Source organism: Oncorhynchus masou, chromosome 5 (genome assembly GCF_036934945.1).
Source record: "Oncorhynchus masou masou isolate Uvic2021 chromosome 5, UVic_Omas_1.1, whole genome shotgun sequence".
NCBI lineage: Eukaryota > Metazoa > Chordata > Actinopteri > Salmoniformes > Salmonidae > Oncorhynchus > Oncorhynchus masou.
In genome coordinates this window covers 72,292,735-72,319,632 of record NC_088216.1, presented here as the reverse complement: position 1 = coordinate 72,319,632, position 26,898 = coordinate 72,292,735, and the positions used below count along the sequence as shown (strand labels likewise).

At 44.9% G+C, this 26,898-nt stretch overlaps 1 protein-coding gene and 1 long non-coding RNA gene across 3 annotated transcripts in view; one reads left to right on the top strand and one right to left on the bottom strand.

Annotated features, from left to right (window-relative positions):
- Positions 1–2,366, bottom strand: part of LOC135540213 (uncharacterized) — a 32,925-nt gene extending 30,559 nt beyond the window's left edge. The window contains exon 1 of the long non-coding RNA XR_010455724.1: positions 1,484–2,366. This is a non-coding gene — a long non-coding RNA (uncharacterized LOC135540213). The remainder of the gene's footprint in view (positions 1–1,483) is intronic.
- Positions 1–26,898, top strand: part of LOC135540212 (inositol 1,4,5-trisphosphate receptor type 1-like) — a 149,072-nt gene that overhangs the window by 65,331 nt on the left and 56,843 nt on the right. The window contains exons 41-48 of one of the 2 annotated variants that reach the window (XM_064966699.1): positions 5,504–5,545; positions 6,499–6,546; positions 7,691–7,820; positions 12,294–12,481; positions 18,964–19,153; positions 19,439–19,704; positions 21,266–21,466; positions 21,844–21,954. In XM_064966699.1, coding sequence (XP_064822771.1) covers positions 5,504–5,545; positions 6,499–6,546; positions 7,691–7,820; positions 12,294–12,481; positions 18,964–19,153; positions 19,439–19,704; positions 21,266–21,466; positions 21,844–21,954 — 1,176 coding nt within the window. The remainder of the gene's footprint in view (positions 1–5,503; positions 5,546–6,498; positions 6,547–7,690; positions 7,821–12,293; positions 12,482–18,963; positions 19,154–19,438; positions 19,705–21,265; positions 21,467–21,843; positions 21,955–26,898) is intronic. The other variant, XM_064966700.1, reaches the window with a different exon arrangement.

Here is a 26,898-nt window from a genome sequence, read left to right as displayed (position 1 = left end):
ATTGTGTACTTCTTTTGTATGAGTGTGTCAGAAGTTGTGTGTCTTTTCAGAATGGACTTGCACATTGTCAATCTTTTATTTTAGGAAACAGTGCATACAGACTGTAATGATAGACCACAACGAGCAAAATGAGTCTACACGTCAGTGGATGTAGCCATTTAGTACATAACTGGAACACGGCGATGGCTTTATGGTTCAGTCATAATGATGTACTTTCTAGTCTTAGCAGCTTTGGAGTTTCTGTGGTGAAATACTTAATGGTGCCATTCCTTTCTCCATCTGCACATTTGTTTGTGTGCATTTCCTTGATTCATTTCCCCCCCTTGTGTTCAATGCACTGTGTCACTTAAGATGTACAGTAATTTGCAGTGCTCCGCCATATAGTATATTTATGTATCCTTTGAATGGGAAAAGTGGAGATATTTATTGTGCAAACTGCAAGCAACTTTGAAACAAGTTCAATTCGGTTTGCAGCTTTATTCACCACTTTCTCCTCACAGAACTGAGACTAGACAGAACAAATTCCTTTGGGAGATCAAGTGGTAGGCTATCTGAATGGAGGCAGGACATGAAGAGCCAGCACCCAGGGTTTGGCTTGAGGGGGAAGCAGCAAGGGGGAAGGTTGGTGTCAGGTGTTGATCATACCCAGTCTCTCTTTGGATGGTGGTCAGAGGGACAGGGGCAGGGTGGTTGCCCCTAAGCACCCCATCACCATTACCACAGCAGGTGTGTGAGTATTTATACACATGGAACTATCCCTTAAACGTAGTGGTGGAAACCAGATCATCCCCACATCCATAGAGGGTAACGGGGTGTTTGGGTGTGCAGGTGTTCTTGCTTTGCGCGTGTGTACTGTATATGTACATCCGGGAGTGTGTCTGTGCGTGCCCTAGAGGAAGTGGAAACTGCAGATATCCTCTTTCTTCCCTTTCATCTTGTACTGCGTCTGTCAGGGGACTTTCAGAAAGCCTGAGGCCGGTGCCATATGGGAGGGACTAATGTGGCATCACATTCCCACTGATGTCATAGAACAGAACACCTCTTTTACTCAGAAGCCGTTCTATTATTATTCCCCTTCTCCATGTCAACGCACCAGACTGTACAGGACACCACATTGACTAAAACCTATATTGAGAATGTATGACATTTAAGAGCACAACCTTCAATCACAGATTATATCGTTTTTTGTTTTTTTTTACCTTTAGAAGGTTTTGTTTAGTATTAGTTGCAGTATTACTGTAGTTATCTTTTTGGTCACAATAACATCATCTAGTCAACTTGTATTGTCTAGTAAATGAGCATGTACACAAGATAGTAATGATTTACAGCAGTAGAGACTAACTTCCTTTCAGAAAAAAAGGAAAGCAAACAATGGAGTGAGAGAGACTGATAAGAAGGAGAGGTAAACACAGATATCAGTTAGACTGACCGTTGGAGAGTCTACGATCTGAGCTGTATGTCTGCCAGGAGGTCACATACTCACATGAGTGTCTTCTCTCTCTTTTTCCTCCCTCCATTCCTCCCCCCAGTGTTATCCAGTGATGGAAATCCCCGGCTACTTCTTTGTTGCCTGAACGGACCCTTCCCATTCGTAGTGTCTGAAGAATGTGTACACCCCACCCACACATCCGGCACGTGCATGGACCCAGGAGGGCCCCCCTATGGGATGCAGTGTCCCAGGCTCCATGCTGATCCAAAGCCCACACTTCCCCTCCGCGGCAGAAATGGCAGCAGCAGCACTGGGCTGTCTGTCAGTTAGCTTTTAAATTAGCCCTGTGTTCAGCCCGCATTTCTGCTCTGCCCGACATTGCACCTCCTCTGTGGCGTATCCCGCTACAGGCCTGACATATAGTACAGTACTCCCCCTAGTCATCTGTGAAGCACTGGGGACTGTAGGTCTGATCCTGTGTGTCTGTGTGTGTGCCGTGTGACTCTTTCGCTCCCTTTCCTTGCTGTGTGTGTCCATGCCGCCTGATCGCTATCGTCTCATTATCCCTGGCAATGTCGCTCTTTCTGTCCCCCTCTCTATTTCTCTCTCTATACCAATCTGTTTCTCTCTGTCTCTCCCTCTTCTCTCCCTTCACGGCTATTCTGCATCAGTCAGTGCTGGTGTCCTCTGCCTCAGTATGTCCCTGCTTGTCCTCAGCTATTCCCAGAGCTTCTGCAGTGTGTGTGAGGCGAGGGGACCCTAGTTGTTTCTCTGATCCCCTCCAACAGGGGGAACTATAGACATTTCTGCTGGCCGTGTAGCTCTGTCCCAGTTTCCATGTAGCCTGCCTTCGTCCTGCACGATTCTTGGGCTCCCGCCAGCTCGCAGGCAGCGGTTACATAAGAGCTAACGTTATTTTTTTCCCCTGGAATTCAGACTCTCCACTGATGTGTGACCTTCAGCAGTAATTGCCAGTAAAAGTGCGGCACGGCTGTTTAATGAAAGACTGGCAGTGCCTCGTGTTTGGCGGCGCTGGGCGAGCAAGGGAGCGTGGCAAGGGAGGGCAGGAGTACAGGCCATTTTCACAGCATACACCTGTTAACTGTTTCAGGGTGGGGGGCACTGCACAGCCTACACCTGTTAACTGTTTCAGGACCACCTCTGGTTCACGGAAGACCACTGATGTAATGGTGTAAGACCAAGCACAAAGGAAATCATCTCTCTGTCCTCCCCCTTTGATTATCCCCTCTACCTGCCTATTTACTGTGCTCTCTAGGCTATAATAATAATGCTAGGGGATATGAGGGGGATCAGCGGGGATGGGGGCCAGGGACAGGTAGTTATTGCTAGGGTGCCGATGACAGTCCTGTCACTAGACGAAAGGTCAGGCAGGTTATATAAAACAGAAAGAAGGGGGTGGTGTTATTCATCATCACACCTTGATACAAGTGCAGAATCCTTTCATCTTTCCACTGCTGAAATGTGGCAGTAACTGAAATGTGACAGATGACCTAATGTTTGTTGTGATCCCGCCCATTATACTACTATATACTTATACTATACTACTATATAGTCGACGTCATATAGTCTGAGAAAACGTATAAGTGGAACCAATGTTGGCAGTCATGGGTCGAGCTGTGTCTAGGGCTGATGCCAGCAGTTCCATGGGGAAATTATTGGCGACCCTGCCCCAGTAACTGTGCGTTCAAGATGGCTCTAATGCCCAGGAATCGCTGATTCAAACTCCCATTGAATGTCAAAATATATTAGTCACTCACAAAATAGGGAGTTTTGCTGAGCACCTATCTTAGTTTACTCCGGTTATGGCCGGTATGTACTTCTAAAAAAAGCAACCGAAAAAATGCCTCTTCGGCACCTGAAATGTATTGAGCTGTTGTAAACTTCCAATCTGTGCGTGCTTGTAAATGTTTATTGAGACCATTTTTGGAAGTGCATACCGGCCGTAATGGGAGTATTTGAAGATAGTTACTCAGAGAAACTGCATATTTGGTGAGTAACTAATGTATTTTGAAATTATAACTCTAGCAGAGCTGTCTAATGCGAGTTTGAATCTGAGCTTCCTGGGCATTAGAGAGGAGACGCATCATACTCATCGTCAACATCTCTAACACAGAGACTTGGGCAGGTCGACCCCAGCCTTCAGCTCACTGGAACATGGAAGACAAATCAGGTCCAATGAGGACCATAATGAATGTCATTCTCCACCACTCAAAATGTGACCAATGGGAAATACACTTGAAAGTAACTCTATGACATTGTGATTGAATTGAAATAGACAAGTGAATCAGGGTTGACACATTTGAGCCTTGTTTGCATGCATCATCCTTTTTCCTGTGGATATTGATGTTTTATGTAAAGGGGCCTGATAAGGGGAGATTCTTGTCTAGTCTAACAATTACTCAGTCAGCATGACTGGGCTACTGGGGCAGAGTCAACCCCACTGTGGTCTGTCTATCTGTCTCTCTGCCTTTTCACTTTGCATTTCCATTTCAATGTATCACATCTGTCTACTCCTTCTAAAGGTCCTTTTTAACAAAGTGTTTAAGCAAGAATTTGAGTCTGAGTATGAGTCTGAGTGTCATCTGAGGTGTTAGATTTTTTTGTGTGTGATGTTTGTTTTAATGCTTTTTTTCATTTGCATATATTATTATGCACTGTATCACTAATACACTCTATATACAAAAGTATGTGGACACCCTTTCAAATTGGTGGATTCGGCTGTTTCAGCCACACCCGTTGTGGGCAGGTGTATAAAATTGAGCACACAGGCATGCAATCTCCATAGACAAACATTGGCAGTAGAATGGCCTTACTGAAGAGCTCAGTGACTTTCGATGTGGCAACCGTGATAGGATGCCACCTTTCCAACAAGTTAATTCCTCAAATGTCAGCCCTGCTAAACCCGGTCACCTGTAAGTGTTGTTATTGTGAAGTGGAAATGTCTAAGAGCAATAACGGCTCAGCCGCGAAGTGGTAGGCCACACAAGCTCACAGAACGGGACCGCCGAGAGTTGAAGCGCATAGCGCATACAAATTGTCTGTCCTCGGGTTGCAACACTCACTACTGAGTTCCAGTAAGGCCATTTTACTGCCAGTGTTTGTCTATGGAGATTTTGTGACTGTGTGCTCAATTTTATACACCTGTCTCAGGCTTTTTTTCATGGTTCGGGCTACCCCCCCCCCCCCCCCCCACATACAGAAATGTCTTGTCAAGATTGGTGTGGAAGAACTTGACTGTCCTGCACAGAGCTCTGACCTCAAACCCATCGAACATCTTTGGGATGAATTGGAACGCCGACTGCAAGCCAGGCCTAATCGCCCAACATCAGTGCCCGACCTCACTAATGCTCTTGTGGCTGAATGGAAGCAATTCCCCACAGTAATGTTCCATTATCTAGTGGAAAGCCTTCCCACTACAGTAGCAAAGGGGGACCAACTCCATATTAATGTCCTTGATTTTGGAATGAGATGTTTGACGATCAGGTGTCCTAATACCTTTGTTCATGTAGTGTACTTCTGTCATGCCACTAAAAGCCATATCTGCAAGTCTGATTTGTCTGTCGTAACCCCTTAGTCCTTCATGTAAGGACGTGAAATTTCTAATCCTTTCACATAAAAAAACTAAACAGTACATTTGTACATGCAAGCAACTGTGCGAAAGCATTGGCATGTGAACACAAGGAGCGTAGAATAGTGATGACACAGAGTGCTCCAATAACCGCAGAAACTTAGAATACTGTAGATACGTTAGATAAGGGCATGTTTGTTGTCCCCTTGCTTCTCCGTGGCTGGCTTTGAGTCATGCGCTTTTATTACTGTTGGGCACATGACAGGCCAACTGATTAACTGTAACCAGCCAGACGGGCAGGGAGCATCTTTGCAAAGCAGCATGGCCTTGTATCGGTCTGTTTGCACTGTGAGGCAGGTGACCTGAGAGCTGCCTGAGGTTAATTTGCTCAGGGAGAGTTCTGCTTTTTGTAGCAACAACATGACTAACTGTAGTCTAAGCCACACCTTGACTAACCCAGACCTTTTATTTATCTATCCAATCAGCTGGCCCCTCCGCTGGCTGAGCCAGAAGTTCCTGCTGCAGATGTGAGTTCAACACCCATATTGGCCCTGGGCCTCAGCATATGGGTTGTTGTTGAATATACTGTAGTTGGTAGATTGTCCGTCCTCTACGTTGTGGTGGCCGCATTCCATTACAGTAGTCATCACTCCTCCCAGCTCATCTAGATGGAACAAGTCAAATCCTTCCCCACGTCTTTCCTTTTTCAGGTCCGACTCACCAAAACACACATAACAAACGCCAATGTTTCCAGCTTGTGGACTTTCTATAATACTGTGAACCGACATATGTTTGTCCCTCTCTCCCTCCCTCTGTTCATCCCTCCATCCCAGTCCAGTTTCCTGACCTTCTTTCTGCAGGGTTTTGGAACTGCGCGCTGGGTGTTTTTCCACGGCAGATGGGAACATGGGTTTACACTGTGTCCGTGGCCTTACTAGCACACAACACTGACTCCATTATGTAACCTGGATAGGGCTGGGTTTTTTCTCATGGCTTGAGTTGTGTTTCTGCCCCTGGCAGCTTCTCGCTACCTTATGTAATTAACATGGTTTCATTTGTGTGACGACTGCAAAGTAACAAGGGAGATACTCTGGCCTGTACAGTTTATCGGTTGAAATGTATCCAATATTAAAGGAGTGAGCAGCAATATTTAAGCCTTGTTTAACATTGTTAACGTAAATGTTTCAAATGAAAAGGGTTTTAAATGAATGACCTTTTGTTCCTGCAGCAAGCCACCTTATGTTATTAGTTTTTTTTTCTTGTCTCTAAGCCTGCATGGTTACGTTCCTACCCCACATCCACCCCAACACACCACCCACCTCCCTCTGTTAACTGCATGATATCATTTGGCCCAGTTTCCTGCATGTCAGGAAAGTGACTAATGTGCACAGTATTAACACCCCTCTTTTGTTTTGTTTTTGTTTTCCCTAATTTCCTTTTTGGACTTGATTTGCTTTCTGCTAACTCACCTCACCCTCAGGAGCTTGACCCCAACCAGCCCGAGAAGCAACTGGAGGACCAGAGGAGGGTAGGTAGAGTCCATTCTGGTCTGATCCTTTCTGGTCCAGTGTCCCCCAACACTGCTCTCTCTGGCCCACCATTGCTGGGCTGGTTGTCTTAATGCATTGATGCACCACTCTGCCCTAGCCGGCAGCCACTCTGCTTCCACAGCATGCCCACCTAGTCACAGGGTTACCTCCCTACTAACTAACTGGCCACTGGGTCTGAGTGTCAATGGGTTTAAAGAGGAATATACAAAACTGATATGTATAAATATGAGTTGGAACATTCCGAGGCTCATGCAATACCAAGTATCGATGGAACTGCAGTTTGGATGTAAGTTATCTAAGTAACAGAAGGTTGGGCTGCAATAAGAAGTTCATACCAAGGATGATTTAGCTATTTTATTTTGAATTTTACGACCCCATGAAATATACAAAATATATTTAAAAATTATTTGATGAAATTGTTAATTTGGCTTTACTTCTATTAGCCCATACAAATGCATTGAATAAAAGTTTCATTACATAGAACAACAGATAAGAAGTGTCTGTCCTACATCTGTGAGATATAAAAAAGATCAGGATTTGTTTTTGTTTTTTTATTCGATTATTCATGTATTCAACCCATTATTTTTGGCACTAAACTGTATATACTTCCATACGTTTTTTTCAACGGGTAGCGGTGGGCTTCAGACGAGTCTTGTGTGGTATCCTACAGCAAAACAACCGACGTGTTCGTGAGAGTCTCATCTTCCCACAGATGGGTCTTGGTGTGTAGCCCAACTGTTTGGCCTCTACAGACAGAAGTTGGCAGATCGGCTATAACCGACTTCAGACGAGTCCCAAACGCTTGTGGAGCAAAATGGAGAACACTATTGTGTTCGTGACAGTCTCATCTTTCCATAGAGGGGTCATAATAGTTTGTAGGCCAAACCGTTCGGACCCTCTAGCTCTGTCACCTTTCACTGCAGATGGGGTAGTGTTGCGGTGGATTGAGACGCATCCAATGCAAAAAAAACGTATATATCTCTAGTTTAAACTGACAGATGTTATGGGGATTATTTAGTATTATCCTAATTTGATGTCCTTGGGGGAGCAGACATCGACTCTAGGGTTTATCTCATGATGATGATGTAGGCTTCATCCTCTGACATCACCTCTTTCCACCAGGGTGAAGCCCTGAGGCAGATTCTGGTGAATCGTTACTATGGGAACATTAAGCCTGGGGCCAGAAGGGACAGTGTGACGACGTTCATCAATGGTCCTGTCCCCCCTGGAACAGAAGGGAAACCTCGAGCAGGTACCTGTGTGTCAATGTATCTCTGTGACACTCTGTATCTGTTTGTCTGAACTGGCTGACGTACAGTATACAGTGGAGTCATTTTGAACACTATATTTTTGAGATGTTATTTTTTACTTCTCACACAAAATATTTTTCTCTGAACAGTTGGATTAGTATAAAATAATATATATATATATATGTGTATGTATACATATACAGTTGAAGTCGGACGTTTACATACATCTTAGCCAAATACATTTAAACTTAGTTTTTCACAATTCCTGACTAAATTCTAGTCAAAATTCCCTGTCTTAGGTCAGTTAGGATCACCACTTTATTTTAAGAACGTGAAATGTCAGAATAATAGTAGAGTGATTTATTTCAGCTTTTATTTCTTTCATCACATTCCCAATTGGTCAGAAGTTTACATACACTCAATTTGTATTTGCTAGCATTGCCTTTAAATTTTTGGGTCAAACTTGGGTCAAACATTTCGGGTAGCCTTCCACAAGCTTCCCAAAATAAGTGGGGTGAATTTTGGCCCATTCCTCCTGACAGAGCTGGTGTAACTGAGTCAGGTTTGTTGGCCTCCTTGCTCGCACACGCTTTTTTAGTTCTGCCCACACATTTTCTATAGGATTGAGGTCAGGGCGTTGTGATGGCCACTCCAATAACTTGACTTTGTTGTCCTTAAGACATTTTGCCACAACTTTGGAAGTATGCTTGGGGTCATTGTCCATCTGGAAGACGTATTTGCGACCAAGCTTTAACTTCCTGACTGATGTCTTGAGATGTTACTTCAATATATCCACATAATTTTCCATCCTCGTGATGCCATCTAGTTTGTGAAGTGCACCAGTCCCTCCTTCAGCAAAGCACCCCCACAACATGATGCTGCCACCCCATGCTTCACGGTTGGGATGGTGTTCTTCGGCTAGCAAACCTCCACTTTTTCCTCCAAACATGACGATGGTCATTATGGCCAAGCAGTTCTATTTTTGTTTCATCAGACCAGAGGATATTTCTTCAATGATCTTTGTCCCCATATGCTGTTGCAAACCATAGTCTGGCTTTTTTGGGGCAGTTTTGGAACAGTGGCTTCTTCCTTGCTGAGCGGCCTTTCAGGTTATGTCGATATAGAACTCGTTTTACTGTGGATATAGATACTTTTGTACCCGTTTCCTCCAGCATCTTCACAAGGTCCTTTGCTGTTGTTCTGGGAATGATTTGCACTTTTCTCACCAAAGTACGTTCATCTCTAGGAGACAGAACGCATCTCCTTTCTGAGCGGTATGACGGCTGCGTGGTCCCATAGTGTTTATACTTGCGTACTATTGTTTATACAGATGAACGTGGTACCTTCAGGTGTTTGGAAATTGCTCCTAAGGATGAACCAGACTTTTGGAGGTGACAATTTCTTTTCTGAGGTCTTGGCTGATTTCTTTTGATTTTCCCATGATGTCAAGCAAGGAGGCACTGAGTTTGAAGGTGGGCCTTGAAATACCTCCACAAGTACATCTCCAATTGACTCAAATGATGTCAATTAGCTTATCAGAAGCTTCTAAATCCATGACATAATTTTCTGGAATTTTTAAAAAGCTGTTTATAGGCGCAGTCAACTTAGTGTATGTAAACTTCTGACCCACTGGAATTGTGATACAGTTAATTATAAGTGAAATTATCTGTCTGTAAACAATTGTTGTTAAAATTCCATGTGTCATGCACAAAATAGATGTCCTAACCGACTTGCCAAAACTACATTTTGTTAACAAGAAATTTGTGGAGTGGTTGAAAAACAAGTTTTAATAACTCTAACCAAGTGTATGTATACTTCCGACTTCAATTGTATGTATGTATATGTGTGAGTGTGTGTATATATATATATATATATATATTTACAAAACTATGAAATAACACATATGGAATCAGGTAGTAACCAAAATATTTTATATTTGAGATTCTTCAATGACAGATTTGCACACTCTTGGCATTCTCTCAACCAACTTCATGATGTTGTCACCTGCAATGCATTTCAATGAATGCATAATTAACAGGTGTGCCTTCTTAAAAGTTCATTTGTGTCAATTATTTCCTCCTTAATGCGTTTGAGCCAATCAGTTGTGTTGGACAAGGTAGGGGTGGTGTACAGAAGATAGCCCTATTTGGTAAAAGACCAAGTCCATATTATGGCAAGAACAGCTCAAATAAGCAAAGAGAAATACAGTCCATCACTACTTTAAGACATGAAGGTAAATCAAGCCGGAAAATCTCAAGAACTTTGAAAGTTCCTTCAAGTTCAGATGCAAAAACCATCAAGCGCTATGAAGAAACTGGCTCTCATGAGGTCCGCCAGACGCAGAGGTCCGGAAGACGCAGAGTTACCTCTGCTGCAGAGGATAAGTTCATTAGAGATACCAGCCTCAGATATTACAATAAATGCTTCACAGAGTTCAAGTAACAGACACATCTCAACATCAACTGTTCAGAGGAGACTTCGTGAATCAGGCCTTCATGGTCGATTTGCTGCAAAAAAACTCTACTAAAGGACACCAATAATAAGAAGAGACTTCCTTGGGCCAAGAAACATGAGCAATGGACATTAGACCGGTGAAAATCTGTCCTTTGGTCTGATGACTCCAAATTTGAGATTTGTGAGACCCAGAGTTGGTGAAAGGATGATCTTTGCATGTTTGGTTCCCACCGTGAAGCATGGAGGGGGTGTGATAATGTGGGCTTTACAGGTGATTTATTTAGAATTCAAGGCACACTTTTAAAGTTTCCTAAAGTGCAGTCACAAAAACCATAAAGTGCTATGATGAAACTGGCTCTCATGAGGACCGCCACATGAATGGAAGACCCAGAGTTACCTCTGCTGCAGAGGTTAAGTTCATTAGAGTTACAATTCTCAGAAATTGCAGCCCAAATAAATGCTTCACAATGTTCAAGTAACAGAGACATCTCAACAACAATTCAAGGCACGCTTAATCAGCAGGGCTACAACAGCATTCTGCAGCAATACACCATCCCATCTGGTTTGGGCTTAGTGGGACTATCATTTGTTTTTCAACAGGATAATGACCCAACACATCTCCAGGCTGTGTAAGGCTATTTGACCAAGAAGGAGAGTGATGAAGTCCTGCATCAGATGACCTGGCCTCCACAATCCCCTGACCTCAACCAAATTGAGATCATTTGGGATGAGTCGGACTGCAGAGTGAAGGAAAAGCAGCCAACAAGTGCCCAGAATATGTGGGAACTCCTTCAAGACTGTTGGAAAAGCATTCCAGGTGAAGCTGGTTGAGAGAAAGCCAAGTGTGTGCAACGTTGTCATCATGGCAAAGGGTGGCTATTTGAAGAATCTCAAATATAAAATCTATTTCGATTTGTTTAACACTTGTTTTGGTTACTACATGATTGCATATGTGTTATTTCATAGTTTTGATGTCTTCACCATTATACTACAATGTAGAAAAAAGTACAAATAAAGGAAAACCCTTGAATGAATAGGTGTTCTAAAACTTTTGACCGGTAGCTTGTGTGTATATATATATATATATATATATATATATATATATTTGTTTTGTATACAATATAGCTCATCTTTATCAAGGGACCCAACTGTACATCTCAATACCTCAGAGTATTAAAGCTTGTTGACGTGTTCCAGACTCGAATCAGGATGATGAGTCATGGTTAGTCTCTTCTCCACGCCTGGAGAATAGGAATGAGTTCCTTCCTGTTCATGCTTGTGTCTGCATGCCTGCCTGCCCCCACCATGTCCACCATTAAGACTTTGGACCCAGGCTCTGTCCCTCAGCATTTGAGCACTCTCCTCTGACTGAGCCAAGCCGTGCTGTTGCCAGGCAACCAGAGATACGAGCTCTTGATTAGAACATTTCGTGGAGTGTGGACACCTGCTCCCACAGCCAGAGAGTGGCCCTCTGGGTAACATTATCACACATCTGTGTCCTTGTGTAGCTGGAGCAGGTGTCATCACTGGACAAGGCTAGCTAGTCTTAGCTAAGAAATACAGCTATTTTCAAGACATGGAATGATCTTCACTATACTTTTGGCATCCGGTTTTTGGTTTAGTTTAGAGATCATATCCATCAAGATTCATCTCATTAAATGATATAATAAGCTAATTATGCAGTGAATCAATGAAAAGGAAAGAGACAGACTGACCTCTTTAATCTGCCCGTCAAGCAATCCTCTTGATTGAGGAAATCCCTGTGAGATGATGCAATTGTACTTTTACTCTCATTTACAGTGACAGATTCACATGTCTGTCTCTGTCTCTGTTTCTGTCTTCCTTCCTTCCTTCCTTCCTTCCTTCCTTCCTTCCTTCCTTCCTTCCTTCCTTCCTTCCTTCCTTCCTTCCTTCCTTCCTTCCTTCCTACCTTCCTTCCTTCCTTCGTTTGTTTGTTCTGGCTCTTGATGACTATCTGCCTGTCCCGCTCTCCCCGTCTCTCTCTCCCTGTCCCTCCCCAGTGGTGAGTTCAGGGGCGGCCGCAGCCCGAGGGGAGCTGACCCTGCATGAGGTCCAGTGCCGTCTGGATAAAGAGGGTGCATCCGACCTGGTAATTGACCTCATCATGAACGCCACTAGCGACCGTATCTTCCAGGAGAGCATCCTATTGGCCATCGCCCTGCTGGAGGGCGGGAACACGGTCATCCAGGTGAGAATTAACCCGTGCCAGGAGCACAATGTGATATGAGTAGAACATGTTAGAGAAGAGGTAGAGTGGGAGAGACTGGGCCCAGAGGAGGAGAGCAAGAAGTGGAGGCAGAGCAGGAACTAATGGTCTATCTGCTGGGAGAGGTCCAAGCTCTAAGCTCTGAGTAGCTCCCCAATGCGTCACTACCTCCCCTCCTCTCAGCCAGCCAGAAGGGGTTGCTATGACAACAAAACCAATTACTTCTCTGACCGCACAGCAAGGTTAAGAGAAGAACATGGGGATAGTGGTGGGGAGCGGGGTGGGTGATTGTTGGGCAGTTGCATTTTCTTACTTTGAACCTGCGTTTTTTGAGAGTGTGTGTATCTCTGTGTGAGTTCATGCGTTAACAGGCCTGTTACGTAATAGGGCTTGTATTTGTATAGTGGTTTTACCTGATGAACCCTGGCTTGGCTTCCCACTGCACAGGCAGTTTACCCAAAGGAACTCACATATGACTCCTGTTATATAACCACAGCATGTCACTGGCTGAATAATGCAGAGACCACAGAGCCTTATTAACTGCGTCTCACTGTGCTGTCAGAACAAGGGGAGGAGGAGCAGCCCTGGGAGCCAAATGTTCTAGAAAGACCAGACACCTGTAGAAAACCACACCCTAGGTTGTAGTCCTCCATCCCACTGTCTCACCTCACACAGATCCACATATCACACACATACACATCCAGGGCAGCTGTTTAGATCTGTTGAGTGTTTTGGTCAGGTTGGGTTCGAAAGGCTATATGTCTTCCACTTTTGCTGATAGTAGATAACAATGGGTTTGTGCCATGAGTGTGTATTTCTTTTGGCATTGTGGCGATGCGCCCTGTGAAGTTTGGGTTAATATTTGCAAAGTTGTGTGTGTGTGTATTTGGTTGGTGGTTACCAACCTCATGCAAAAGTGTTCATTCTGAAGAGTTTCTCACTGCAGTGTGGGTGTGTGAGAGAGTTGAGCCGGGGAATTACTGCCATTACTCATTGAGACTTCTATTGTAAGGGGATTGCTGATCCTCATGCCTTTTTTTAGTTGAAGCATAATTTACTCCCACTCTTAAACACCATTATGCTATCCTGCACACGCACTGGGGTCTTGGAAAGGATCTCCCTGCAGGAAAACATTACAGGTAGTAGTCAGGGAAAGAGATTGGCAGGATAATGTATTATTTGGAGGGGGTGGAGGTGGGGTTCTCTCATTGTAGCCAAGGAGCCTGCACAACTACACACAGGGCTTCTTTCTTTCATAATCCCAGATTGTTTTTTCACTCACAATTTGCAGGGGACAAGTCAGCTTTGTTGCGGGATCACGTATGGTGCTGAGTGAATCATATCAGCAGTCGCATCACATTTCTGTCTCTTACAAAATTCTGGACCTCTCTTCAATGACAAAAAGACTCTTGATGTCAATTTTTTGTGGTAATCTGGGGCAGTTGCCGGGCCAACGGGAAAGAGGTAGGGAAGGAGGGAGTAGTATGAAGGGCCAGTAGTATGAAGGGCCAGTAGTATGAAGGGCCAGTAGTATAAAGGGCCAGTAGTATAAAGGGCCAGTAGTATGAAGGGCCAGTAGTATAAAGGGCCAGTAGTATAAAGGGCCAGTAGTATGAAGGGCCAGTAGTATGAAGGGCCAGTAGTATAAAGGGCCAGTAGTATAAAGGGCCAGTAGTATAAAGGGCCAGTAGTATACAGGGCCAGGGCCAGCTATACTCAGCTTTGTCTCAGGATGGTAAGTTGGTGGTTGAAGATATCCCTCTAGTGGTGTGGGGGCTGTGCTTTGGCAAAGTGGGTGGGGCTATATCCTTCCTGTTTGGCCCTGTCCGGGGGTGTCCTCGGATGGAGCCACAGTATTTCCTGACCCCTCCTGTCTCAGCCTCCAGTATTTATGCTGCAGTAGTTTATGTGTCGGGGGGCTTGGGTCAGTTTGTTATATCTGGAGTACTTCTCCTGTCCAATTCGGTGTCCTGTGTGAATCTAAGTGTGCGTTCTCTAATTCTCTCCTTCTCTCTCTCGGAGGACCTGAGCCCTAGGACCATGCCCCAGGACTACCTGACATGATGACTCCTTGCTGTCCCCAGTCCACCTGGCCGTGCTGCTGCTCCAGTTTCAACTGTTCTGTCTTATTATTATTCGACCATGCTGGTCATTTATGAACATATGAACATCTTGGCCATGTTCTGTTATAATCTCTACCCGGCACAGCCAGAAGAGGACTGGCCACCCCACATAGCCTGGTTCCTCTCTAGGTTTCTTCCTAGGTTTTGGCCTTTCTAGGGAGTTTTTCCTAACCACCGTGCTTCTACACCTGCATTGCTTGCTGTTTGGGGTTTTAGGCTGGGTTTCTGTACAGCACTTTGAGATATCAGCTGATGTACGAAGGGCTATATAAATACATTTGATTTGATTTGATTTATAAAGGGCCAGTAGTATGAAGGGCCAGTAGTATGAAGGGTGAAAGGGAAAGAGCTGAGGTGAGCTGCAGCCCTGCAGGGGGAAAGAGGAAGTGCGTTAGTGAAAACCAAGATGATTTATTTATATTTGCACACAAGAACATACAAAACAATATGATAAAAGTTTAAAAGGCAAAAGAAAGGACCTCCTGAGTGGCACAGCGGTCTAAGGCACTGCATCGCACTGCTAGAGGCGTCACTACAGATCCGGGAGACCCATGAGGCAGCGCACAATTGGCCCAGCGTCGTCCGGGTTAGGACAGGGTTTGGCCGGCTGGGATGTCTTTATCCAATCGTGCTCTAGCTACTCCTCTGGAGGGCCTGGTGCATGCATGCTGACACGGTCGCCAGTTGGACGGTGTTTCCTCCGACACATTAGTGCGGCTGGCTTCCGGGTTAAGTGAGCATTGTGTCAAGAAGCATTGTGGCTTGGCAGGGTTGTGTTTCAGAGGATGCATGGGTCTCGACCTTCGCCTCTCCCGAGTCCGTACGGGAGTTGCAGCAGTGGGACAAGACTACAAGACTGTAACTACCAATTGGATGTCACGAAATTGTGAAGAAAAATGGGTAAAAAAAATGTTTTTAAAGGCAAATGAAAAGAGCATGTGCAGGAGAGGTAGAAAACACAGAGGTGTGTCAGGCCCCTCCCTGTTTCAAAATATTCTATATTAAAAACAAACAGAAAAGGTACCCAGATTTTTAAGACTAAGAATATTATTTTGCAACCCAGGCAGGCTAAGGCTGTAAGTATTGAGCCAACCAACCCACAGGAGCAAGGAAGCAGAGGCTTGTACTGTACATTGGCTACTGGTGGTCACCTGTATGGAAATATCTATCACCTGTGGCTACTCCCGTTCAGAGCCTTAAAGTCAATGTAAGGCTTTGCTCCAGCGTCGACATCCCAGATAGGTCAGACAGTAGCGACTACTGCCAATTGGATTGTGATGCTCCTTGCTCTGTTTGGAAGGCTCTCTGACCCACACTGGAAGTTGATGCCCACACTATTGGCTATTACAGCACTGACAGTGGGCAGAACAGCCTGCAGGCTGTGGTGAGGTCATTATGCTGTTTCAAGGGATAACTAACTTGATTCCTCCTCTATAGAAACTCAAATTAGGTCATTGTTCAGTTTTTGACTTGTTTTAATTGAGTCTGAATTGATTGTCCTTTGCATGATGGAACACTGTCTTGACCAAGCTTTCTGGTCCACTATTGGTTATTATCAGTGCTCAAAGGCAAAACTGGCTTATTTTCTATTTTCTTCTTTGTCTTGTGAGAGTGATATAAAAAACAGAACTTCTTAGAAATCCAATCCCTTCAGGCCTGTAGGTTCGAGAGAAAAGTATAAATAGAATTGTCATAGGGAGAGGGGGCGTTGGACGGGAGGCTGGAAACTGACATGCCATGTTGATGATAATGATCAACTCTGCCGTCTGACTGACCTGTCATTTCACAGAGGAAGCTCATGCTGCTGGTGTTTTGGCACATGTGCAGATCAAATACACCGCTGGAACTCCGATAAAGGTGTTCCTAATACTTCAAAATATTTCTTAGAAATCCAGGTATTTTAATCGGCGTATGATGATTATGACCTTGTGGCAATTAAGAGAAGAGTAAGGTGTTTACATGACTAATGCCATACTCGGCCTACTGCCGTAATCAGTTTAATATTGTGTTGTTAGTGTGCATGTAAACATACTCACTGTTCCAAACTCTCCTGAACTCCCCCCTATAATTCCACCATCCTGATGGAAGTGGCTGGTAGGGGTTGTGATTGGAGGTAGGTGGTTTATTTGTTTGTTTTTCTATCCTCTTATACTGGATGTGACCAGGCCTTGTGTGAGAGCGGGTCTCCTTGGTTACCGACTGGTGGGCATGGTACGGTGCAGGAGCCCTCTATTGATTACAGCCACAGCTCTGTCGCTCACTGAGGAAGGGAGGGAGGGAGCGGAAGCCTGCGATATAAATAGACCTTACATAACTGCCCCTTGTTGATGCCAAGAGCCAGCATAGCAGTGAAGGGAGAACAATAAAAAACAGAAAGAGAGGAATGCAGAATTACCTTTTTTTTTTATGGAGGAGGCCCCTTTGCCAAACATTGGGGAGAGACAGAGACCATAGTGCACCCAGTGGGGTGCACCCAGTAGGGTCTAGTCTGCTGCAGAGAAGAGGATAAGCTGGTGGTTTCCTAGAAGAAGGAATCAGCAGGTTGATGGTGCATATCAAGGGCCCAGGGATAAATAAGCTCACCACCACAGCCATGCTGGTGTAAATTACATTTAGCAATGCCCAAGTACTATTAAGTATCACCTAGTAACTACACCTTAATGCCTAGTCTACACTCTTAGGAAAAAGGGTTCCAAAAGGGTTTTTCAGCTGTCCCCATAGGGGAACTGTTTTGGTTCCAGATAGAACCCTTTTTGGTTCCATGTAGAACCCTCTGTAGAAAGGGTTCTACCTGGAACCAAAAGTGTTCAACCTGCAACCAAAATGGTTTCTTCAAAGGGTTAGCTATGGGGACAGCTGAAGAGCCCTTTAAGGTTCTAGATGGCACCTTTTTTTCTGAGTGTATAATAAAACCCCTCAATTTTCCCATAGAGAAAAATGTCAATCTTCCTTCCGTGTTGTGCTATTGTTGCAGACTATGACATGTTGTTATGTACCCGAGATATAGATTTTAAATCTGTTTCAGATAATTGGAAACTGATCGCAAGTAAGTTAGCAAACTGACAAATTCCTTGATATGTGTAGATTGCCCTGACAGGGTTTTCCTTAGCAGGCTCTGTTCCTGCTTGTGCTGCTGCTGCTGCTGCCGCTGCTGCTGCTGTTGTTGACTTGAACATAAGGCGACAGTCAGGTGTTGGCATAATGATGGTCATCCAAGTGATCCGAGATGGAAGTACTTGTTTATGGTCACAGTCATGAAGGCTTCCCATTCAAATGAGGTCATGTTTTTAAAAAGTTGCTTTCTGGCAGTTTTCCCCTCTGTGTGGCAATGTGGGTGGATGTTTGCCTGGTTACATAGTCACTGTTGATTTCTGATCCTAATCACCATCAATGAATGAGCCTGGTGTTGTAAACAAGGTTGACTTAACCTTGTTGAAAGAGGGACAAACTACAGTACTTTGATTAACTTAATGGTGGACCTCCCCCACTCTCTTCCTTCTCACCCACCTGCCTTTGGTCTCGTCTCCCCTCCTCTCTCCCCCTTTCCCTCTCACCCACAAACTAAATGGGACAGGATATACCAGCCTGTAGCACATGGAATAAAAAGTTGTCAATTAGTTTGCCGACTTTCATTTAAAGTTTTGTTTTGGTTATATTATTGCTAAAGTACTTGCTGAATATGCTGAGTTGACACACTTCCTGTGAATGTTGTGTACCTGGCTGGGATTTCTGTGTACCTGGCTGGGATTTCTGTGTACCTGGCTGGGATGGCTGTGTACTTGGCTGGGATTTCTGTGTACCTGGCTGGGATTTCTGTGTACCTGGCTGGGATGGCTGTGTATCTGGCTGGGGTGGCTGTGTACCTGGCTGTGATTGCTGTGTACCTGGCTGGGATTACTGTGTACCTGGCTATGTTCTCTGTGTAAATGTGTGTACAGTGCAGCCTGCCCTGCACGGTACCAGTAGAGGTGTGCCCCTGGGGCAGAGAACAGATGGTATGATTTCAGGTGAGCACAAGGAGGGTTATGTAACAGAGCTGCAGTGAGAGAGCCTCTGGCTGCATAACAGACAGGCAGACAGGCAGGCAGGCAGGCTGGCAGGCTGGCTGGCAGGCTGTCAGGGTAGATGTGGTCAAACGGAACAACACACATGCTAGACCTTTAGGCTGTTTACCTTGTATTTGTCAAATGGGAAATGTGCATATGTAGATAATCTGACAACATAATCATAATACGTCACTATGAAAACCTCTAGCTACCAATTCCCTTATTAACACAGAATTATCTGAAACAAAACCTCTTAAATCTGCAACATTGACTTGTTCTTCTTGTCCAATTCCAGAAATCCTTCTTCATGCGTCTGACGGGAGAAAACAAGTCAGAGATGTTCTTCAAGGTGTTCTATGAGAGGATGAAGCTGGCCCAGCAGGAGATCAAGGCCACTGTGACTGTCAACACCAGCGACCTGGGCAGCAAGAAGAAGGACGAGGAACCCCCAGACAAGGACACGCCCATTGCTAAAGGAAAGAAAGGTCAGGGGTCAGGGTAGCAGGGCTGGTGTGAACAGCATCCTAGTCCTGTCAAGTGGGACAGTTAATACAGTGAATTTACTACACTCGGAAGATGGTAGAAATCATAAATCAGTCATTCACAAATACCTAGCTGTTTGACACTGCAGTGCAAGCTGGGGCCAGATAATGAAGTTCAAGGTCTGTGACAGCTCCAGCTCTGCTCCTGTGTACACTGTACAGTGAGACTATCCTCTATGTCCCCTTCGTTGTGAGTGTCTCTTATTCCTCATGTTCTTCTTTTACCAGGGAAGGTGGTGGCTACGATGGCGGTTGCTGCGGTGACGGAGGAGGTCAAGGAGCAGCTGGTGGAAGCGTCCACGGTCACAAAGAAGGCGTTCACCACGTACCGCCGTGAGGCCGAGGCCGAGGAGCACCTGGCCACTGCCGAGTGTCAGGGCCCCGCCAGCACGCCTGATGACCAAGAGGGGGAGATGAGTGTCATCATTACCATCATGCAGCCCATCCTGCGCCTCATGCAGCTGCTGTGTGAGAACCACAACAGGGAGTTGCAGGTTGGTCAGCCACACCACCAGTGGGCACTACTGTGGTTTACGATGCACCAGTTCGTTATAAAGGGGGGCTGCAATGGTTGCTCAGGCCCTATGGCACACTTACAGTTTCAGTATTGGTACATTTCCATCACCAGATCGTTATACAGAAATGAAACCAGATGGTGAAAATAGACATTATTTGTTGGAACAACGTGATGCAACTGTTTCCGTATCTGATAGTGGTTGGTCTGGTTTCACTACGAGGACAAGTGTGGTTGTGTTTTTAAATGGGGAGGTTCAATATCTCAGACAGACATTGAACTTCCCCCACTAACATACTCTGTGGAGTAAGGTCAAGACTCCACATAATTGACAGATAGCTGGATGCTGAATAACCATGGGTCACCATCAGTTTTGTGCACTGTATTTGGCCTGTTTGGATTGATCCTGAGACAAACACAGTGGGCTAAGCTAATCATGGTTTAATCTCATTGACATGTTTAGACATGAGTTAAAGATGCGTCTCATCCCTAAATAATCCAGCCATTGATTTAAACTTGAATAAAATGTCATTTGATTCGTCACATGCTTTGTAAACAACCAGTGGCGTGTATTCATGGATGCCAAGGGAAGCCAGGCTTCCCAAAAAATGTACAAAATAAAATGAAATAAAAAACAAGAATATTTAGTCTCTCTTTTTTTCATAATTTGTTTGTACAGATGAACGTGGTACCGTGGTACCCAAGAATGAACCAGACTTGTGGAGGTGTACAATTTTTTTTCTGAGGTCTTGGCTGATTTATTTTTTATTTTCCCATGATGTCAAGCAAAGAGGCACTTAGTTTGAATGTAGGCCTTGATATACATCCAAGATACACCTCCAATTGACTCAAATTATGTCAATTAGCCTATCAGAAGCATCTAAAGCCACAACATAATTTTCTGGAATATTCCAAGCTGTTTAAAGGCACAGTCAACTTAGTGTATGTACATTTCTGACCCACTGGAATTGTGATACGGTGAATTATAAGTGAAATAATCTGTCTGTAACAATTGTTGGTAAAATTACTTATGTCATGCACAAAATAGATATCCTAACCGACTTGCCAAAACTACAGTTTGTTAACAAGAAATGTGTTGAGTGGTTAAAAAACGAGTTTAAATGACTCCAACCTAAGTGCATGTAAACTTCCGACTTCAACTATATTTCATTGACTATTTAACTAACTATTTAGCAATCTTATGGCTTTGGGCTAGAAGCTGTTCAGGGTCCTGTTGGTTTCAGACTTGTTGCATTGGTCCTGGATGGCAGGGAGCTCGGCTCTGCTGATGTACTGGGCCTTACGCAAATGCACCGCCTCTTAGGCAGTGGGCAACTATATCAGGCAGCCTTTTTAACATAGCACATTAATAATTTATATTTTCTGATAATATTATACTCAACGCCAGTACTTTGTAGTTTTTCAGTGGAATAACCCATTTGTTCATAGAGGGATCTAAGGTTATTGTTCATAATGTTTAGAGTGAATGTATGAATTAGTGTGTCTCTAATTTATAAGTTGTGTGTCTCTTTCCGCTCCAGAACTTCCTGAGGTGTCAGAACAACAAGAACAACTATAACCTGGTGTGTGAGACGCTGCAGTTCCTGGACTGTATCTGTGGCAGCACCACGGGAGGCCTGGGGTTGCTGGGACTCTACATCAATGAGAAGAATGTAGGCCTCATCAACCAGACAGTAGAGAGCCTCACAGAGTACTGCCAGGGACCCTGCCATGAGAACCAGGTGGGCACACACACTCACACCTCCTGCTACCTAGATCAAAAGTTATGTTTTTTATGTGTGGATGGAGTATCATGAAACGTTGTAGTCAAATGACCCAGTGTTTGCGTATAACTGCTGTCTCCATTTCAGTAATTGCAGGGTTGGTCTTATCTGGCAGTGCTTTAATTAAGCTTTTTAATTCTCTTTACAAGCCCAGATAGGTCCCAGTACACACCTCCATACAAAAAAATGTGTTCCTTGCATGACTTTTTCTTGCAGGATCATGTCAGACTAAACAAAGGCCTTTGTAATATTGTTTTCCGGTTAATCTGGAGATATTTTGACTCAATCATAAACACAATGTCAAAAAGTTTCCTGTCTGTCTGTTTCTCTGTCAGAACTGCATCGCCACTCATGAATGCAACGGTATCGACATCATCATCGCTTTGATCCTCAATGACATCAACCCCCTGGGCAAGAAGAGGATGGACCTGGTGCTGGAGCTCAAGGTTGTCTTGGTTTAGTAGTGATGTTGCACCCTGTTTGTTTTCCTTTATTATCCATTTGACATATTTCTTTGTTCTGTCTTGGTTTAATGCATTTTTTAACCAACAGCACTCATGACAACCTGCATGTTATTCATCCTCCTGATGTTCTGTATCCCTCGTAGGGTTGCAAAGGGTCTGAAACGTTCTCAGGAAATTTTCCATGGGAAGTTAAGCCCGGGAAATTTGGGAATTTTGCTTAAATTCATCAATAAAGTTAGCTTATAACAGTGAACCTTTTTTGTTGGATACACATAAGGCGATTCTAGGTCTTGTGGCATATTTTGGTTAAACTATCCCCAATTCTATGGAATTGCAACCCTCTGCAAGGCACAGTGCATTCTTCCATCACATGTGCAGTGAACTCTTCCATTACATTTACATTTACATTTAAGTCATTTAGCAGACGCTCTTATCCAGAGCGACTTACAAATTGGTGAATTCACCTTCTGACATCCAGTGGAACAGCCACTTTACAATAGTGCATCTAAATCATTAAGGGGGGGTGGTGAGAAGGATTACTTATCCTATCCTAGGTATTCCTTGAAGAGGTGGGGTTTCAGGTGTCTCCGGAAGGTGGTGATTGACTCCGCTGTCCTGGCGTCGTGAGGGAGTTTGTTCCACCATTGGGGGGCCAGAGCAGCGAACAGTTTTGACTGGGCTGAGCGGGAACTGTACTTCCTCAATGGTAGGGAGGCGAGCTGGCCAGAGGTGGATGAACGCAGTGCCCTTGCTTGGGTGTAGGGCCTGATCAGAGCCTGGAGGTACTGCGGTGCCGTTCCCCTCACAGCTCCGTAGGCAAGCACCATGGTCTTGTAGCGGATGCGAGCTTCAACTGGAAGCCAGTGGAGAGAGCGGAGGAGCGGGGTGACGTGAGAGAACTTGGGAAGGTTGAACACCAGACGGGCTGCGGCGTTCTGGATGAGTTGTAGGGGTTTAATGGCACAGGCAGGGAGCCCAGCCAACAGCGAGTTGCAGTAATCCAGATGGGAGATGACAAGTGCCTGGATTAGGACCTGCGCCGCTTCCTGTGTGAGGCAGGGTCGTACTCTGCGGATGTTGTAGAGCATGAACCTACAGGAACGGGCCACCGCCATGATGTTGGTTGAGAACGACAGGGTGTTGTCCAGGATCACGCCAAGGTTCTTAGCGCTCTGGGAGGAGGACACAATGGAGTTGTCAACCGTGATTGCGAGATCATGGAACGGGCAGTCCTTCCCCGGGAGGAAGAGCAGCTCCGTCTTGCAGAGGTTCAGCTTGAGGTGGTGATCCGTCATCCACACTGATATGTCTGCCAGACATGCAGAGATGCGATTCGCCACCTGGTCATCAGAAGGGGGAAAGGAGAAGATTAATTGTGTGTCGTCTGCATAGCAATGATAGGAGAGACCATGTGAGGTTATGACAGAGCCAAGTGACTTGGTGTATAGCGAGAATAGGAGAGGGCCTAGAACAGAGCCCTGGGGGACACCAGTGGTGAGAGCGCGTGGCGAGGAGACAGATTCTCGCCACGCCACCTGGTAGGAGCGACCTGTCAGGTAGGACGCAATCCAAGCGTGGGCCGCGCCGGAGATGCCCAACTCGGAGAGGGTGGAGAGGAGGATCTGATGGTTCACAGTATCGAAGGCAGCCGATAGGTCTAGAAGGATGAGAGCAGAGGAGAGAGAGTTAGCTTTAGCAGTGCGGAGCGCCTCCGTGATGCAGAGAAGAGCAGTCTCAGCTGCATGTACAGCTGCATGTACAGCTGATTCTCAAGATCTTGCACACTAATGAGATGCTTTTGAGGCCAAACTACTACACTGTCTGAGCCAAGGACTACATGCTTTCCGGTAAGTTTTGATTACAATACAGGGTGGGGGTGAATATACACTGCTCCAAAAAATAAAGGGAACACTTAAACAACACAATGTAACTGTAAGTCAATCACACTTAGGAAGCAACAATGATTGACAATAAATTTCACATGCTATTGTGCAAATGGAATAGACAACAGGTGGAAATTATAGGCAATTAACAAGACACCCCCAATAAAGGTGGTTCTACAGGTGACCACTTCTCAGTTCCTATGCTTCCTGGCTGATGTTTTGGTAACTTTTGAATGCTGGCAGTGCTTTCACTCTAGTGGTAGCATGAGACGGAGTCTACAACCCACACAAGTGGCTCAGGTAGTGCAGCTCATCCAGGATGGAACATCAATGCGAGCTGTGGCAAGAAGGTTTGCTGTGTCTGTCAGTGTAGTGTCCAGAGCATGGAGGCGCTACCAGGAGACAGGCCAGAACATCAGGAGATGTGGAGGAGGCCGTAGGAGGGCAACAACCCAGCAGCAGGACCGCTACCTCCGCCTTTGTGCAAGGAGGAGCAGGAGAAGCACTGCCAGAGCCCTGCAAAATGACCTCCAGCATGCCACAAATGTGTATGTGTCTGCTCAAATGGTCAGAAACAGACTCCATGAGGGTGGTATGAGGGTCCGACGTCCACAGGTGGGGGTTGTGCTTACAGCCCAACACCGTGCAGAACGTTTGGCATTTGCCAGAGAACACCAAGATTGGCAAATTCGCCACTGGCGCCCTGTGCTCTTCACAGATGAAAGCAGGTTCACACTGAGCACATGTGACAGACGTGACAGTCTGGAGACGCCGTGGAGAACGTTCTGCTGCCTGCAACATCCTCCAGCATGACCGGTTTGGCAGTGGGTCAGTCATGGTGTGGTGTGGCATTTCTTTGGGGGCCGCACAGCCCTCCATGTGCTCGCTAGAGGTAGCCTGATTGCCATTAGGTACCGAGATGAGATCCTCAGACCCCTTGTGAGACCATATGCTGGTGCGGTTGGCACTGGTTTCCTCCTAATGCAAGACCATGCTAGACCTCATGTGGCTGGAGTGTGTCAGCAGTTCCTGCAAGAGGAAGGCATTGATGCTATGGACTGGCCGGCCCATTCCCCAGACCTGAATCCAATTGAGCACATCTGGGACATCATGTCTCGCACCATCCGCCAACGCCACGTTGCACCACAGACTGTCCAGGAGTTGGCAGATGCTTTAGACCAGGTCTGGGAGGAGATCCCTCAGGAGACCATCTGCCACCTCATCAGGAGCATGCCCAGACGTTGTAGGGAGGTCATACGGGCACGTGGCCACACACACTACTGAGCCACACACACTACTGAGCCTCATTTTGACTTTTAAGGACATTACATCAAAGTTGGATCAGCCTGTAGTGTGGTTTTCCATCTTTAATTTTGAGTGTGACTCCAAATCCAGACCTCCATGGGTTGATAAATTTGATTTCCATTGATCATTTTTGTGTGATTTTGTTGTCAGCACATTCAACTATGTAAAGAAAAAAGTATTTAATAAGAGTATTTCATTCATTCAGATGTAGGATGTGTTATTTTAGTCTTCCCTTTATTTTTTTGAGCAGTGTATTTTATATGACATACATAATTTCTTTGCTAACTAGTAAATAGTAGCCTACAGTAAAGTGTGTTTAATTAAATAATTTCGAACTTGTTAACAAATTCTGCTAGTTAGTTTTTGATACCATGTGGGTTTTAGCTTGCTTGAGTGTTAATTCACCTGTTTCCATACATGTTTAATTATCAAACATTTATCTTACAAATGAGTTGTTTACTCTAACTGCACAACTATTTATCTGTACATGGAATTATATTTGTTGTTTTCTTACTCTTTTTATGATCTTTACAGGAAAATGCCACGGGCACTATCTGATGTGTCGAGATATTTCACTGCAGCTAATGTAGAAGGAAAAGCTGTGTACATTTCCAAATACTGTGCCAAATCATATGTGAAGTATACAACAAAGATGCAGAATCATCTGGCCAAGTGCATAGAGCTCCCTCTGCACTCACAACTAGCAACCTCTGACAAACTTCCCTCTATTTCTATTCAAGGTGAAAATTATGAATCAGACACCTTATCGATAGCAGCAGCTCATGGTCCTCCTGGAATCAGAAGTTTTTTGACTCAATGAAGGAACGTAGTCAAAGAAATGCTGATGAATGTCTTGCTGTGTAAGCAAATGGTTCACCTCTGATGCTCACAGGCAATGTGTATTGGAAGAGATTTCTGAATGTTCTTCACCCAGCATACACTCCTCCAACCAGACATGCTTTATCTACTCTGCTGGATGCAGAGTTCAAGTGAAGGTCAAGCGTCAACAGTGAAGAGGCGACACCGGGATGCTGGCCTTCTAAGCAAGGTCCTCTGTCCAGTGTCTGTGTTCTTTTGCCCATCTTAATATTTTCTTTTTATTGGGCAGTCTGAGATATGGCTTTTTCTTTGTAACTCTTCCTAGATGGCCAGCATCCCGGAGTCGCCTCTTCACTGTTGACATTGAGACCGGTGTTTTGCGGGTACTATTTAATGAAGCTGCCAGTTGAGGACTTGAGGCATCTCAAATCAAATCAAATGTTATTTGTCACATACACATGGTTAGCAGATGTTATTGCAAGGGTGGCGAAATGCTTGTGCTTCTAGTTCCGACAATGCAGTAATAACCAACGAGTAATCTAACCTAATAATTCCACTACTACTACCTTATACACACAAGTGTAAAGGGATAAAGAATATATACATAAAGATATATGAATGAGAGATGGTACAGTATGTGTCAGGATTTGGCCAGGGTTGTTCCGGTTTTTGGTCACTAGATGCCCCCATTGTGCTTTTTGACCTTTTGCTTTCCCTTGATCCCCATTATTATTTGCACCTGTGCCTCGTTTTCCCCTGATTGTATTTAAACCCTTAGTTTCCCTCAGTTCTTTGCTCTGTGTTTGTATGTTAGCACCCAGCCCTAGTATTCTGTGTACTCTTGTTGATCCCGGTGGACGCTCTTGTGGAATTCTGTTTTTTGTTCTTGTTTATTTATTTTCGAGTATCTTTTGAGGCT